The sequence below is a fragment of the Parasteatoda tepidariorum genome, chromosome 3, assembly GCF_043381705.1.
Source record: "Parasteatoda tepidariorum isolate YZ-2023 chromosome 3, CAS_Ptep_4.0, whole genome shotgun sequence".
NCBI classification, from domain to species: Eukaryota; Metazoa; Arthropoda; class Arachnida; order Araneae; family Theridiidae; genus Parasteatoda; species Parasteatoda tepidariorum.
Window position 1 is genome coordinate 99,301,550 of NC_092206.1, and position 17,424 is coordinate 99,318,973.

General features: G+C 28.1%; 1 protein-coding gene across 4 annotated transcripts; it reads left to right on the plus strand.

Annotated features, from left to right (window-relative positions):
* The first annotated feature begins 20 nt into the window (after positions 1–20).
* Positions 21–16,077, plus strand: LOC107454757 (transmembrane protein 198). 4 transcript variants are annotated; one of them, XM_043040548.2, is made up of 7 exons: positions 21–134; positions 2,639–2,736; positions 3,388–3,566; positions 6,889–7,218; positions 9,583–9,816; positions 10,663–10,796; positions 13,315–16,077. In XM_043040548.2, the coding sequence occupies exons 3-7, from the start codon at positions 3,395–3,397 to the stop codon at positions 13,450–13,452; spliced, it is 1,008 nt and encodes a 335-aa protein (XP_042896482.1). In that variant the 5' UTR covers positions 21–134; positions 2,639–2,736; positions 3,388–3,394; the 3' UTR covers positions 13,453–16,077. The 4 variants fall into 4 exon arrangements, with proteins under 4 accessions (XP_042896482.1, XP_015927524.1, XP_042896481.1 ...); XM_016072038.3 differs by having other exon boundaries at positions 2,639–2,728; XM_043040547.2 differs by having other exon boundaries at positions 129–896; positions 2,639–2,728.
* Positions 16,078–17,424: the final 1,347 nt, after the last annotated feature.

Sequence of the window (17,424 nt, forward strand, 5' to 3'; positions counted from 1 at the left end):
TGCATTGTTTTTTTTTTAAGGTTGCACGTAAATATATTTCTGAAATACTTAAAATTGAAACCAAAACAACTGCTACTTCAAATATCGAAAAAGAGGAATGGCTAGTTTCTTTATTTACGATGTGTGCAGATGTGGTAATATTTCTTTTTTTCTTTATTGATTAACCCAAATTATGTTATTTATTAAGTGAAGTATTAAGATTGCAAATGTCATTTCTTTCCACTACCTCTTAAATTGAATATTTTATTCCATAGCATTTTTGAATTCTATATGAATAAATTAAAAATTTGCGGCTATGTAATGATGTACCCTAGTACCAGCTAATGCTCTTTTTTCCCCTTCCTTTATCTTTAGGTCTTATTTTTAAATTCAACTCGTGTTTTAATTCTGTCTCTGCACTGATTTCTGAAAAATGTTTTTAATTTTTAGTTTTATAGCTAATATTCGACCTGTCTAAAAATATATACTCGTTATTTGCTTTGTTCATATCTCTATTATTTTTCATATCTTTTATAATGCCACTAAAGTTTTTTTTTTTTTTTTTTTTTTTAGATGGGTTGAATTTAATGTATTAGTCAAATGATGCCTTTGTTCACTAATAAAAATTTTAAAAATATTTGTGTTTGAATTATGTAACTGAATAAAAATGTAATTAGCAATAAAATACTTTCAGGGAGAAAATTTTAGAGGAAACTAAATAATTTTATAGTTTTTAAATCTTCTCACTTTTACAGTATTTTTCTTCCTTTTTGATGGCTTGTTAGAAAACATATCACTAATTAGTAATGTAATCTTTCATGTATAGGTTGCTGTTAAAAAAATATGAGCATTACAGTAAATGTAATTATAATAAATTTCATTAATCAGGTTTGATAGCATCATCGATAGTATAAATGGTAAGAGTTGCATTTATTTTCATTGTTTCAATTGATAAATTAGAAATAGACACATTAAAAATTCTTAATTTAGATAATTTTAAATATTAAATTTATTGTGAAAATATAATATTTTCTACTCCAGTATTTCAGTAAATTTGTGCTTCATTGTATTGAGACATTTTTACAACTTTAAGAACAAATAAATAATATCTATATCTAATATGATTTTTTGATTTCATTAAACATTTGTGTTTATTCCCAATCATTTAGCTACATAGTAAAGTTCTGCAACTCAATATAAAATATTTTATATAATAATTCACGAATATTTCTGCTTCAGTGCTAACTATAGTCATCAAGGTGTATTTGAGGCATTTCTTTAAACTTGGAAAAAACTTTAGTTCAGCCGCTTCCAAGTTGGTCGAATTCTAAGTTTTTTTCTCTGAAGAAGCCAGTGTAACGTAGCAATTATAGAACTTCAGGTGACCATAAGGAAATATTCTCAATAATTTTTTCCTGAACCATCACTAGACTTTGCTAATGTCCCTGTATCTAATTTAAGTTAGATAGATATAAAGACAGCTTTAAAATTGTAATTTAGAGTGCAAAAAAGAAAGAAGAGTATGTTACATCGCTTACAAAACTTTCTCTCCAATTATTTCAGAACATTTTCAAATGCACTTGTTTTTGATACTATTATTTTAATTTTTTCAATATTTTTTAAATGGGGATATTTCTGTATTGTATCTGTTAATTCAAACTTCAATCACCAAGGCACTAAAAAGATTTTAAACTTGTAAATGTTTAAATAAAAGGATTTTATTGACATTTACCAATTGGATATGACTTATGCCTATAGTTTTAGTTAATCCTTTTCTGAGCATGTTTTTTTTTTTTTTTTTTTTTTTTTTTTTTTTTTTTTTTTTTTTTTTTTTNTTTTTTTTTTTTTTTTGTTACTTTTGCGGACTACTGTCGGAAAGTTGCCAAAACTTGACTATTATTTTGATGTAGGTCAAAATATAGAAATCTTTTGTTTCATGCCATGACAAGTTGTCATAATTAATTAAAATTAGAAAAATAGATTGTTGCATTGCAGACAATTTCTTTGTTGCACTGGTAATAGTATGTTTAATTTTTTTTTCTTCCTGTTAAAAGACCTGTTATTTGTTTACTATCTCAGGCTTTAAAATTTAATTTACTTTTTAGTTAACAAACAAAAATTTCTTCTGAAAATTCCTTAGCGGGAAAACTTAGTGTACTTGACTTGTTTATTTAGTGAATAACAGTTAAAAGTGCTGATAAAGCTATTAGAAATTCTAAAATCTGATTCTTTCACAAAATAATTTATTATCTATCATTTTTTAAAACTTTTTATAGGTATTTCCAAATGTTAAAGTTAATTTTTAATGAAAGAAAATAACTTGTGTCTGATTAACCAAAAGCAATCCTTTTTCTTTCAAGTCATTTAGCTGTTTTACTCTTAATTATGTATAGTTTATTACAAATGTATTTACCCATACATTCATAACAGAATTCAATGAAAATTTGGAAGAAAAAAATTTAAGAGTTAGATTTATTTTTAATTTATTTAGTTATATTTAATTATTTTAATCTTGATTGTTCTAGCTTTTCCTTATTAAAGTTTTTCTTATAAAAATATAAACAAAATTTATTTTGATGTTAAATTATAATTAAACTTCACATAAACTTATGTAAAATCCTTATCTACTATTCTAATCATAATCTCTTTTTTTTTTTAGAACATATCAAGATGTAATTAAATTTCAGTTCAGTAGAGGATGATGAGCCCTGGATTAAAATGCTATCATGAATATTAACTAAAAGTAAAGGTATAAATGTAATACTATTTCTTTATTTACTTTTATTGGTGTTTATCTGAACAGCCCTGACAACCCGAAAATATTTGTTTTCTACAACATTTAAGATAATAGTGAAGAAACATCTAAACAGGCAAAAATGGTTGAAATTTCACCATTGCAGAAAAACTCTACTTTTCTAAAAACTCATTGTAACAGCAACAAATATCCAAAAAAGTTTTAAGTAATTAAGTCTTAGCAATTTTTTAAAAATTATTTCCTGTAAAAATGCTACTTAAATAGGGTCAAATTTTCTTTGATTTATTAAAATTAAAATACAAATTTGTACATGGTACTTTTTCTTTAATTTCTCAATTCAAATTATTTCTTCAATGCAACTATACTTGCAGTTCAAAAATATTACCTGTAAAAATTTAATTTAAAAATTAAGCTTTCCATATTTGATGATTCAACGGGATTCTACCTATAAACTATATTATATTCAGAATATTTAGTGTGTTAAAAAAAATGTAATGTTCTATATATTTTTGTGCATATGAAAAATATACACATTTTGGAAAACTAGAATCCATCATGAAATTTAATTTTGAAAATTGAATGGGAAACCTGAACAAAAAGAAAAATTTCAATACCTGTTTTATTTTTATCTATTCATGTATTTTTCCTTTTAGTGTCATCATGTCAGATTGGGATGCATATGAAACACATCCTGATGATGATTATCTATTTGAAAATAACACTGTAGCTGCAGATGTAGATCGGTGCCTCTACTATGATTATGACTTTGATCTGAGTTCTGCTGTCATATCTGGAATGTATTTATCGTTTGGTGTTGTTTACACATTGTATGGTAAGAATGGATCCTTTTTTTGCACTTGAACTTAATGTCTTTTTATTATCATTACATAGTTTTGTACAGTTTTCACTTTTTAAAAAATATTTATTACAGGATTCCCACAGTCCTTAAAAGTCCTTGAAAACTGCTTAATTTTTATTTTAGAAAATAAGGGCCCTTAAAAGTTCTAAATTATGGTTCAATGTTCTTAAAGGTCCTTAATTTTTCAGCGTTGTTAAGGTTCATCGTTGCAATTTTTCAGTTCAATTTTTTAAAACAAAATGTCGTTCTTTTATGAATTTGAATTAGACCGTGCATCGAAAGTCAAGCATTATATATAGAGAAAAAATTTATGTGGGGGGGGCTACAGACAAGGGGAAGAAAGCATTCATTAATATATTCAGGGTTGCCACTTTACAGAGAAAACCTGGAAAATACAGGGAATTTAAAAATCACCTAAAATTACAGGGAATTTTTAATTTTTCTTTGCAAACTGGGAAAATTAATTTTTCTTTGCAAACTGGGAATTTTGTTTCGTATTTTAGTCTTTTAAAAAATGGCGACCACTCAAAGTCTAATCTATGGCATATTTAAGGATGATATTTCTGCTATACTAAACTATTTAATTTACTCAAGCGTTATTTGTTTTAAATATGTTCAGCTGTACCTTTTCTCTCTAAGTTCCTCAGGTAATTATATTTAGTATAGTTAGTGCAATATAGCTCACACAAAATCACATTGATAGTGTGTTTCCTTTTAATATATTGTGTATAATATCTACAGGGAATTTTTTATTTATTTTTTTTTTCAGATTAGAGTGGCAACCCTGATATTGGTTCTTTCATTAACCTTCCGTTAGTCGCGCACTTGTTTCCGACATGGTTAATCGCGTTGCACCTATGAGGTGTTTCTGATTTTTTGAAAACCAAGTGAAATTTATTCTATTTTAAACAGTTAATTGTTACCAATTTAAGACTCTTTAGAGAGATAAATATTAAAAAACTTATTTAGTTTGAAAAATTTATTAAAAAGCATTATCAAAAATAATTGCACAACATAAAGAGTCGTAAATTAAATAATTTTTTAATATGTGACATTAAAATAAAAACAACTTATTTCAATGTCACATATTAAAAAATTATTTTAGAGATAGTCTGATGCGGAACTATCTCCATCTGAACAAGAATTTTTGCATGAGTGGCAGTCTTTACAAATTGTTGTTACGTGACTCAAACATAAGTATTTTCCGTAAGTAGCACAAGTATACTTCGTATTTTTTCATTGTTTATTTTCTTGACATGACTCGCACAATTTTCTTTTTTTGGCTTCATTTTCAGACTATGAATTTTTTGCGGCTTGAGAAGTTTGTTTCTGCCAATCGAAAACGAAGTACTGAAGATACATTTTTTTTGCTCCTGCGTCGCATCATTTCATCCATCACAAGATGTTTAACCAATTGACGCAAGCACGTTCTGCGGTTTTTCACTTTTTAACCATTTTTTGTGTATATTACTTGACCATTTATGCCTGCTACGTTGAGTAGGGCAGAAAATAAGATAAAATATATATATATTAATTCATAAAATTATTATATCCATAATACTTGCGTCAATGGTCGCGCTTCACCTGTGGGGCGATTTGAGCCGCTGCAACTCTCCTTTGACATGTTTGAAGGTCGGGAGTGCACGGTCCTTTGAGTAATCCAAAGATAGGAAGATAACATTAGGCTCGTCTTCCGGAAACATCTATTGACGGCAAAGGAGGTGGAAGTGCAGTAGGGATGCACCTGTGAAGTGTGCGCGTCTAACGGAAGGTTAATATATTCTGCCTTTTGCTTAGAATGATACTCTATGAGGAAAGTGAAGCATTCTAAAAGAAAACAATAGTGTGGAAAAGGGGAATACTGCACATGGAAGAGATAGTGCTTTTTTTTGGGGGGGGGGAGCAATTTTAAGGTACCTAAGTAGAAGACCCACACTAACCTTCAAAATTGACAGAATTCAGGAAATTCAGTTCTACTTGTAACGCATCTGCTTATAGGAATTAAGTAAAATGCTATGAAAAGAAGTATCAGAAAGAAGAAAATTTGAACTAGAAACCATAACAAAAACTATTTCCTGAAATCTTGAATTGAATAAATTTGTATAATATTTCAATGCATAATAAGTAACTGTAAATTTATAGAGGACATAACATTTTTTAAAATTCATGATTGTGCTAAAAACTGAAAAGATTTGTAAGAAACAGGGTTGGGAAAATCCCAGCCCACCTAGATTTTTCATTAAAAAAAACCTAGGATTTATTAAATTTTTGATGAAAACCTCAAGTTTTTTTTTTTTTTTTTTTCAAAAATACTTAAAAATATTTTCTTGAGTACTACTAAATAAGAAAGCATGATTTGCTTCTAACATAAAGTTAGATATTTGGCAACTATTTATAATTGTTTTGTTGCAATGTAAAAAATTTTTTAAAGTTTTAGATTGTTACACTTTTATTTTTTTAAGGATAAGCAGTTTGCTACATAAGAATTTAAATCTACTTAACTGAAAGATCATTAGATTTTAATAATAATTTTATTCAGTTAACATTGTAACTTAATATGCTGTTTTTAATTTTTGTTCTAATTTTTGGTTGCTTTAAAATTAGTTCATGTTTTCTGTCAAAATGTTTAGTTACATTATGTAAAGTTAATTCTTAACAGGTTTAGATAGGAATGTTTTTGTTTAAGTTCATCATAAAAGTATAAACAACGCATTTGCTGGTCTAGTAGCGAAATAGGAAAGCTCGTTGAAATAATTTTTTCAATGTATTAGACAAATTTCTTTATTTACTCTTTTTTTTAATTTACATGAAAAAATTGTGAATCTTAATTTCTGCTCTTAAGTTTGCAATTCAGTTTCAATGAAATCATTAAAAATGGAATGCAAATTAGTTTCATACGTTAACTTTTACAATCTCAAAGACGTTAACTTTTAACAATTTAAAAATGTTTTTTAAAAAAAACCAGCCCCAAAAAGAACTTGATTTTTTCAAAAAAATTCCTTAAAAGTGCTTAATTTTTGCTTCATTGAAAGAGTGGGAACCCTGTATTAATTTTTAGCCATATTATTATTTTATTTTTATTTATGTATTAACTTTAAATTTTACTATTTACATTCATAGTTTATAAATGTTCCATTTATTTAATATTTAATTCAAACTTTTAGTTGTGCATAGTTACAGATTTTATTTTTCTAAAATTCGGTGTCTTAATTGCTTTAAAGTCAGGAAAAAGAAGAAAAAATTTTTTATCTTAATTATTTAAATTATTATAATATTAATTGTATTTCTGTTGTAGGCTATCGATGTTTCAAAGCTGTGATGTTCCTGACTGGCTTTACATTTGGTACAATACTTGTCTATTTGATATGCCAGCAAGAGGATTTGTTGCCTGCAGCGGGTAATGCTGGTGTTGCTCTTGGTGCAGGCGTTCTCTTTGGTCTGATAACTATGCTTGTACAGTATGTTGGACTGTTCATGACTGGCTTCCACACAGGATTATTTCTTGGTGTGGCTGTCCTTCTTGTTTCATATTTATGGTACGTCCCGAGTACCATATGGCTAGTCGTTGCCATCCTAATGGGATGTGGTTTAGCTGGTGCTGTTCTAACATTGTTCTGGCAAAAGGGTGAGTTTGATTATTCACATTCAGAAAAGTTAATGTTTAAAGATTGATTTGTGTAGTTTTGCTTTCTAATAAACCTAGCAAGTACAGTAAGTAAATTTTTTAATTTAAAAATTCTGTAAGATAACTTTTCTAAGTTCATTTGCCAAGTAAAATATAAAAAGTCACGTTATGAGTGTTTTATTATGTTTAAAAACAAAGCTTTAATTTTAAACTATATATACTCTTGCTGAAAGCATTTTTCTGGAAATAGAAACTAACTAACAGATGTAATATTTAAAAAAAAAATGTACTTTTTAAGAAATCAGCAATTTTGTGATATTTTTCTTTTTTGACAAATGTGTAAAAACTGATTGGAATAAAACAACAAATAATTACATTTCCTGTGATTCTGTTACCAAGTCTTTAAAAAATTTTAAAACTGAAACAGTTTGTTTAAAAATTAAAACAAATGCAAATTTTTATTTTTCTGGTTATACTTATTTTTATTTTAAAAAAAATATTAAATATTTAAATTTCTAACAATAAGTTATAGCCTTGCTTTGAACTGTAATGAATGTAAGGAATATTTGGCCCTTTTTGCCAAATGTTCAGCAAAATATTCTGAGAAAAAGTTTTTTGGGGGAAATTAAATAGATTAGTAAAGAAAAATCAAAGATTGTGTTTTACATCACTAAAAATAGTTTTTACACATATTGAAATTCTGAAACTTGCACACAGCTTTCAAATTTATGTTCTGGAAGACTAATGGAAAAGTGAAATTTGAAGTCTATTAGTTTATACTGAGATACGAGTTTTGTACTGCTGATCTTTTTTAATTATATTCAGACAAGTCAATTTCATCACTCTTTCAACACTGTTTGTTTAAAGAATTAAGAGCATTTTTTTTTGTTTTGTTTTTTGCTGTTTTTTTGTTTTTATTTTAGCACTGTCTTGTTACGGAGCTGTACTGATAGACTTATTCTTTTATCATTACTTTTTTGTACGGCAAGACAGATAACTAATAACTTAGGAAACTGTGATATTTAGTGTTAAAATTTTTTTTTAAAACTATGAACAATTTCTTTTTTCAATTAATTCAACCAAATTACTATTTGTTACATCCCTAATAATTTTGTTGCAGTAGAATTCCTAGAAGGAATCTTCTAAGTATAATCTACATTTTTTATTTCTTTTTGGAGCAAAAGAATTTAATCTTTTATTATTTTTTATATTTTATTTAGTTATTTATTTACTTTTTTCGTGCACTGAAACTAGACCGAGAAAAATGGTGTGGTTTGCCTATTTCCTTCATTTTCAAGATATTCTTAAAAGTAATAAACACAAATGATACGTTGTATGTGTCAAAGTATAGATCATTTACCTACAAGTTGAAGTATAGGCTTTGATTATAAGATTAAATCCTTTCTTGGATTTTTTGTGTTAAGATTTTTGCTCTAATGTGCTAAAAGTTTTGCTAAATGTAAGGAATAATAAAAAATAAAGTGACATGTAAAATGTTATTTTGATGAGCTTTAATAATCAGTGTTCGACTGTCCGAGTGTCATGACTAGGTGGGTGTAACATAGAAAAACCAGTTTTTTGTATAGTTTTGACTGAAGCTGTGATTAATGCTCAGAAGATTAAATTTATGGAATCATTAGGAAGTTCATTTAAATTTTGAAACACTTTTTTTCCAGGATAACTGCCATATTTAAAGATGAGGTTTAATAATTTAGTTTCTTATGAGTAAAAATATGTTACTTAAAGATGTGGTTGAATTATTTAATTTCTATTAAGTAAAAACATATTAAAAATAGCTATCTGAAATTTTGCACTTCTATTTTAACTTTATTACTTAAAATGTTTATTAGCTTTAGAATTTGAATATATTTTAAATTTATTATTTAATATGTTCCATTACTTTAGAATTTTAGAGTATTCAAAATATCACTTAACATGTTCATAAGCTTTGGAGTTTGATGGTATTCAAAATATTGCTTAACAAACTCTTTCACTAAGCTCTTCAGATTAGATTAAGAAGGTAAAACTGAACTTTTTAAATTTTCTGTTCTCCTGAAGATCAAAAACTCATATGTTTTCCTTCAATTCTTTATTTTCTTATCATTAAAAATGTGTGCTAAGTAGTGTTTTTCTTTTTTGTAGTAAAACTAAACTTTTGTTATAACTAAACTTTTGTAGTAAAACTAAACTGTTTTGAAGGTAAATTGTTTTGTAATAACTAAACTTTTAGTAAACTTTTGTGGTAAAACTAAACTTGCTAAATTTTATGTTTTCCTGCAGATTGAAAACTCATCAAGTTTTCCTTAAATTCTTTATTTTCTTATCATTGAAAATGTGTGTTGTTTTTGTTTTTTTTTTCTGTAGGTTTGACTATTATAGGAACAAGCATCTATGGTGGTGCCATTATTGCTGTGTGTGCAGATTACTTTATAGAAAAATATATAATGATCCATTGGGTGTGGGATAGAATAAAACTTTCTACGTCACTGCCAGTTTGCTGGTTTTCATGGTTTATCCTTGGAGTTTGGCCATTTATGATATTGGTTGGATCCCTTACACAGTGGAGAATTACAGGGATTGGTATCCATCACCAACAAAGTAAGTTTTGTATCAGTGACCTTACATTTTATGTTTTGGAATTAAAATTTTGAATTATTTCTTCACATTGCAGAGGTTAAGTCCAGTAATGATAATTCTGACTGTTGACTACCAATAAGCATTTAAGAAGCTTGGCATCCCTTAACAATTTATCAAATATTGTAAAAGATTGATAATACATGCTTTTAGCAAATTAAAATTCAAAATACTTATTCAAATTTATCTCCCTCAATGAGTTTTTCTTTGGTTAAACGTGAGTTCCACAATGTTTCAACTCTATATGTCAAACTTAGTTTATAATGTCATTTGAGTTTATTATCTTGCTTTTGTGGCATTGACTCTACTTTCTAGCCAATCGTAATGAGAGGTAAAAAGTTTTTTAAGGAAAAGGTGAAATTTTTTCAAAGAAACTATACTGTATATCAAAATATAACTTTTTGATTTCATTCATTTTTGTCTTATCTATTTATTGAAGCTTATCTATTTATAAACCTTAATGAATTATAAATTGGGAAGTTAAATTTTAATAATCTTTTTTTTTTCCCTTTGACAACATTTCAAAACATTTTAAAACTAATTCCATTGCGGATTATGTCAATCAAATTTTTCACTCTTAATCTAATATTTTAAAATCAAACAAAATATTTTAGTTTTGCAAAAAATTATTTTTGAATAATTATAGCTTAACCTTTTCATTTTTCCAAAACTTTTCATCCTACTTTAATCTTTCTTCAGAGTTTAGTTAGCTAAATCTGTGTTGCAAATCCAATAAACTAATTCATAATCGTTCTTCTAGCGTTTGTGATTATATAAGTTTAAAAACATGAAGTAATGTTATTTTTTTAGTGGTACCTCCCAGGCGTAGAACAAGAGAACTTAATTTGCAAAGAATTAGGCAAGAATCTCGGGCTGAACAACGCCAAAAGAAATATCGTTATCTTTATCAAGTTCGAACTGCACATGGAGATGTTATTTCTCAAGTAATTATTTATCTGAATATTCTTTCTTTCTCTTTTTCTCTAAATGATAGGGATGCCAACTGCTGCGAATATTTTATAGTTGCCTCTAATTATGATATTTTAAGTTTATTAACTAGGAAAACAGGTTCAATAAATTTGTATAAATAATATAAAAATAACGTTCTTGCAACAGCATTAAATATCAATCAGTCATCAAATATGTTTGTTTTTCACTAAATGCGTATCTTTTTTTTTATTTATTTAAATGCTAAGTTAGAAATAGCATTTGATTTTTATTTAGCTGTTGAATTAGATGATATTAAATTTTAAATCAATAAATTTCATACATAATTCCTGAAATGGCTAAATTACATGTATCAAAATATAAAAAAAATAATAGTAGTATTTAAGTTTGCCCTTTCAATTGAGAGTAAGTTTACCTTCATTAAGGAGCATGTTTTTCCTCTCAGGCTTACTCAGCAATAATACTGGGTGCATTAGCTGATATTCTTGTTGGATGGTCAGCCAAACAGAAAACCCCCAGTATTTAGTTCTTGACATGCTTGGTACTCATTTAACATCCTACTGAAGGGATGAAAAGCTGGCTCATCTTTTTTAGAGCCCTAAACCTGTGGCCCGGGACTGCAAAGCTCTACCACTCAGACATTGAGACCCATAATAATTATCGTCACCAAATATGTAAGATTAGCTTGATGAGCTTAGGCAGATTTTAACATCCTAGAAATATAAAATTTAATTTTATTGTATTGTGAGATATTCTTGGTGGTATCCAAATAAGACACATAATAACAAAGGTATAAGTTTAATAAAACAATAAAACATAACATAACAATAACATGCTTACAGCACGTAACAAGGTTAGCGATGAACATCTATTAGGAATGGGTATATATACTCTCTGGAAAAGTAAGGCAGCGCCGCTATTCAGAAACTACAGGCTGTCGTCGTTGACTCGTAGTGATGACGGAAGGTGACGTCGGTTGACATCACAACGAATTTGAACACCAATTTATATAAGATTATTATAACCATATGCTAAATGTTATTTTGAGTAACTTTTAATTTTTTAAAAGCCAAAGGACATTACACCCACTGTAACTGACTCATAGCGAAACTCAAAAGATGCAGTTTGGGTCCATCTCCGTGTATAATAAGCTTGTTGGTGAATACCTCCCAATTTAAATTCATAGCTGACATTCAAATCAATTCAATGTAGTTGAGGTATGTGCAATCAGACAAAACACAAAGACATGCTTCCTGTGGGTATTTTCAGTTGTGCAGAACATTGTAACTCCTTGACACCATAATTTGTGATGGGTTCAATATTTCCAAATACTCGTGCTGACAGGGCATTGGATTTTGTGATAAGATAGGTATTTTATTTATGTCGCACTTAAGCTGCACAGTGGGCTGTTGGTTACGGTCTGGGAAACATCCCTTGGAATGATAACGCAGATGAATTATTTCTTCCTTTCATTTCCTTGACAGGCAACCTTTCATCAGAAACAAATCATTTCCAAAGAAGCTACATGATGTTGGACCAAATAGCCTCTCTGTGAATGACAACACATGTTCCATCTATCAAGTGACCAAACATATTCTTAGTTACAAAGTCATGAAAAAGAGAAATCCCCAGCAATATTTCACTTATTCTCAATTTTACATGTCACTGATGCCAACGATTAATAAGTGAAATTAAACTTTAAAAAACTACTTTGAAATAAAAAATAATGCTGATTTCTTATTTATGACACGCGTCATAACAGCTTTGCTCCGTAGCGAATCACCTCATGATTATCGTAAAAGTTATAAACAGGACCTCTGAAGTAAACAAACCCTGAGTTTTGAATGTCAGTGTCTTTTGAGTTTACCGATTGATGGAATATTGCAATGTTTTCAAAGTGAAGGCTGTGTTTCAAAAGGAGAACCCTATATAAACTGCAACTGATTGTATATAGTGCTGCTTTATTTAATTCAGAAAACAGGTTTCTCTTAATATATTTTTAATTATAACTAAACAAATAGTGGTAATTTATAGTTCTTCTCAAAAGCGTTGTGAATTTTTAAGGAGATTAATATACATAGCAAAGAATATTGATTGCAATGGATATAGTTTGCCAATGGTGTACTAGATTAATACAGTATTTAATGTTACAAGTTTGCTACACGAGACATTATGTATGCCTGATACAGACAGATCATTCATTGCTAACACAGTTGCCTATTGGGCAATCTAAACATGACCAGCCTTGCCATGCTGGCTGTATGATTTACGTGCGGAAGTATCGAGCAGATTTGACTCTTTTTTTTCTTTTTTTTTAAATGCGCATTAGTAGGATGCACAACGTAACCACCTAATGTCACACATTATCATTTCCAGTGATAAGTTTCTTTGCAATTCACAATCCATATAAAGTTAAAAATGGAAGGAAATGATTATTTTTTATTTAGTTCAATTCAAGTATTTCTATTATATTTCAGAAAAAAATTTTAAGATTTACTTTTATTCTGTTTTCAGAATTTCGTTCACAGTATGCAGAAGAAGGTGTGTCCTCCCCCAGACGATAGTTTTACTACGTTACACTCAGACCTGACTCATCTGACTATTCTGAATCCGTCAGAGAGCATGGCCACATCCATCAGTCAGCTACCTTGAAAATGAACAAAAGTCACTTTTTTTCAACTGCCAAGACAAGGGCTCTGGCTATAAAGCTCGACAGAGATCCTGTTTTACTATATTTTTTCTTTTCTTTAAAAAAAAAAGTATATTTACACCATTCTAGCTATTCTATTTCATAATATTTTGTAAAGCATCATTCTTCCCCTCCCACGAAACAAAGGACGCCCAGTATCTCCTGTGTTGAACTGGAATTCTGTTAGAGGAAGGGAGCTGTTTGTTCTTTTTGGTGAGAATCAAAAGAAACTGAACTGACTGTTGTTAAGAGAGGCTGATCTGTTGCTCTATAAATAAGCAGTGTCACAAAGTCCGGTGAGATATTGGTGCCTTTTTCAAAGTGTCAAACTGTTCCTCCGTTTGACATTGTTGTCCGCAATTAGATATTTTCTTTCAAATTTGTCACATAAAATGATATTTAATACTGAAATGGATTTAAATATTAATTATTCTGGCATGTTGATGATTTTTCATACCAACGTTATAATTTTTTTTTAATATTCTGATTTGGTACAGCTATGTCAGTGCTCTCTCTTTCTTGCATTCACCTAAATCTAAATACTTGAAGACAATTTAACCGACCCAAGCAAAATTCAAGCTAGGAAAGACTTTATAGTAAATTATTTAAAAACTATGCTCTGCAGTGTAAAAAATCACTTTCAATCTCTTTCTTTTAAAGAAAAAATAATAAAATAGGTTTACATTAGTTTTAAGTTTAGCGAATATGTTATAGAGAATTTGCTTATAGAATAGTAATGAGGAAATTCTAGTTTTTTATAAATTGAATGCATCACTTATTTCTGCTATTAAGTTAAACTAATTAATTTATTTGCTAACAGAATTCTCATGTTAAGATAAAATCTTGGGGGCTTTTTCAATATAATTATGAACATGGAATTTTTCAATTGGCAACCACATATCATAGCTTACCTAACAATTGATTGTCGCAAAATGGAATTTTTTTTGCAAATAGATAAATTGCTCAAATCAAAATATTTTAAAGCCTTTAAAATTTAATTATTAACTCTAGGTAATCACATAAGTAAATGTTTGATTTTTTAATGATATATATAGCTGCCCTCAATATGAAATTTTAGAATCCTTATAAAAATGAATACAAAAAAATGAGCACATTTAAATTAATAATTTTAGATAAGAAAAGACAAAAACGCTATTGAAACATGGCGAATCACTCCAGAAAAGTGGAATTGAAAATAACAATACCTTTGGGAGAAACAGCAAAGTTGAAAGACTATTATGAAACACCTTCAAGTTTCAATCAAAGATTTTCTCACTCAACATCAAATAGATTTTACAACTCAGAGCTTTACTTGGAATTGCAAGTAACATAACAATGATTATTCTATGTATTAAAAACCATACACTAACTGAATAAAATTTCCTTCTAAAATTCGGCAATCTAGGTACAAGGTATAATTTTTTAAAATTTAAAGTGTTAGAATTAAATTTTTAAAAAGTATTCTAGGTTGTTTTGTATTTTTTTTGACTTAAAGGATATTCTAAACTATTTTAATTCTGTAACTCTGGCAATCATATCCCCTTTCATAAAAGCAGCTTAGCATTTTTACTTACGAAGTCCAATGCTGAGTGGATAAAAAAAATACTCTTATTATATCATGCTAATTTAACAATTTTATTGTTATAATTAATTATACTTACAAACATAATTATTAAAATTAAATCTAATGGAAATGGGAAGTAAACTAGTTCTGCATTCGCTGAAATTCTTCCAGAACTAGAAGGATTGACATCAACAATCAGTGAATGTCTGTTCTACTTTTGAAGCTTGCTTGATGAATTTATTGTGAAAATGTGCCATGCAAAGTAGGCTATATCCCATTAATAAAGACAGTTTTACTAAAACAAAAATTTATTATAAAAATAAAACACTGTATGATTGAGAGAGTACTCATTTTATAACAAATGTAATAAATAGCCAAAACCAACAAATGAATTAAAAAAAAATTGTAACTAGTGTACTGATGATATTCAAGCATCCTTACTGTCATTGTCTCTTTGCCATATTATAAAGAAAGCCTTATATTTTTTTATTGCTTCTGGCTTTTAATGTTTATTCTATGATTCCATTTATCATGTCAAGAAGACTATCAATCATTCTAGAACATTTTAAAGGCAGCTGTTTTTATTATCATCTACATGTTCTATGCAATGTTTTTGTATGATTTTACAATTTGTAGCACATGCATTCCATCTATGATGAGATGTTTTCACTGTTTTTAAAAATGCAGACAATTAATGCAGATGTTCATTTTTAATTATTTATATATGTATTTTTTTTTTGTACATGCATGTCAATCAGTATTTATTTAATTCTATTTATGATTTGTTTTTTCCTTGTGTATGTTTTGAAATGAGTCAATGGGTAAAGTGGCAATATTATTTTGTAAGACTCAAATGTGGTTTTATGGTTTCTATTCCTGCAAAAGGAATCTGAAGTCTTGAATATTTAGTCAATTATGTATAGAGTATTAATTTTTGAATACTGCTGCTCAAGAACTTGAAGATATATATATAGCTCTTTTTTTTGTTCCCCACTGCCAAATAAAAAACTCTATTTGACTTTTTCATGTTGCAGCTTTTTCAATGTTCTTTTTAGTCACTTTTTAATAAGTGTATGAAGCGGAGCTTCATACACTAATACTTTTGCTTATTGTAAACCCTAATTTAACAAGAAAATTTTTAATAAATGGTTAGTTTAATGTTAAAATTAAGAGAAGCAATGCAAGATCCCTTGTACGCCCTGCCATGAATCACAAAAAGTTAAAGCCACATGGCTAGTATGGCATTTATAAATGAATTTAAAATGTGTTTTATTAAAATTCAAGTAGAATCTTTATGAATATTTTGTACTTTTCTTGTGAGGTCTAAATTAAACCCGAAAATAGCCACGTGGCAAGTCAGATTTTAATGATATAAATATATCAATGCAGAAAGACAATTTAAAAACAGAATTTACATTAAAATGTCCGATATCTTTATTCATAATTTTGATCTTTCAGAATCTATTAATTTTGGATCAAAAGATTCATGTGGGAGAAGAGTTCTTTAATAATTCACTTATTCAGGGGTAGCCGCAAAGTTTTTTAAAATTTTAGGAACTTTTTTCAAAAGAATTTTAGGGGTAATATATGATTTTGCTAGGATAAAAACAGATCACACGGTAGTTTATTACATAACAGAAGATTATTACAATTCNTAATGATATAAATATATCAATGCAGAAAGACAATTTAAAAACTGAATTTACATTAAAATGTCCAATATCTTTATTCATAATTTAGATCTTTCAGAATCTATTAATTTTTGATCGAAAGATTCATGTGGGAGAAGAGTTCTTTAATAATTCACTTATTTCAAAGTTGCTATGTATATGTGACCAGCAAAGTAAGAAATGCCGGCATTATATATAATGCCTGACGTTTTTAGGCAAAGTATGAAATATAAGTATTATATACTTTGCCTAGGCATTATATATAATGCCGGATGCTATTTAGGCAAAGTATGAAATAAACGTCCTGATGATGTTATTATGTAAATGATGTGCATGTTACTGTGAATGACCGAAATCGGTGGTTGTTGACAATCAAATAGCCGCTTTGGTGAATGTCCGAAATATTTATTACATCCGATTTGATATTAATTTATTCGTGGATATAATTATATTTATTCGATATTTTAATACTTACTGACTATAGATTAGAAGAAACATCAGTGTTTGTTAAATTAACTTCCGAAAATTTTATTTTCAATGATTTAATAAAAAATCCAAGCAAAAAGTGATTATTAAATAAAAAGGACCTATCGATATCGGTCACCGACTCGCTAGGTATGAGGAAAAGTATACAAGTCTAATGGCTACTTACATTTTAAACTTTTTATTTCAAAATTGTAATAAGTAACATTTTACAACAT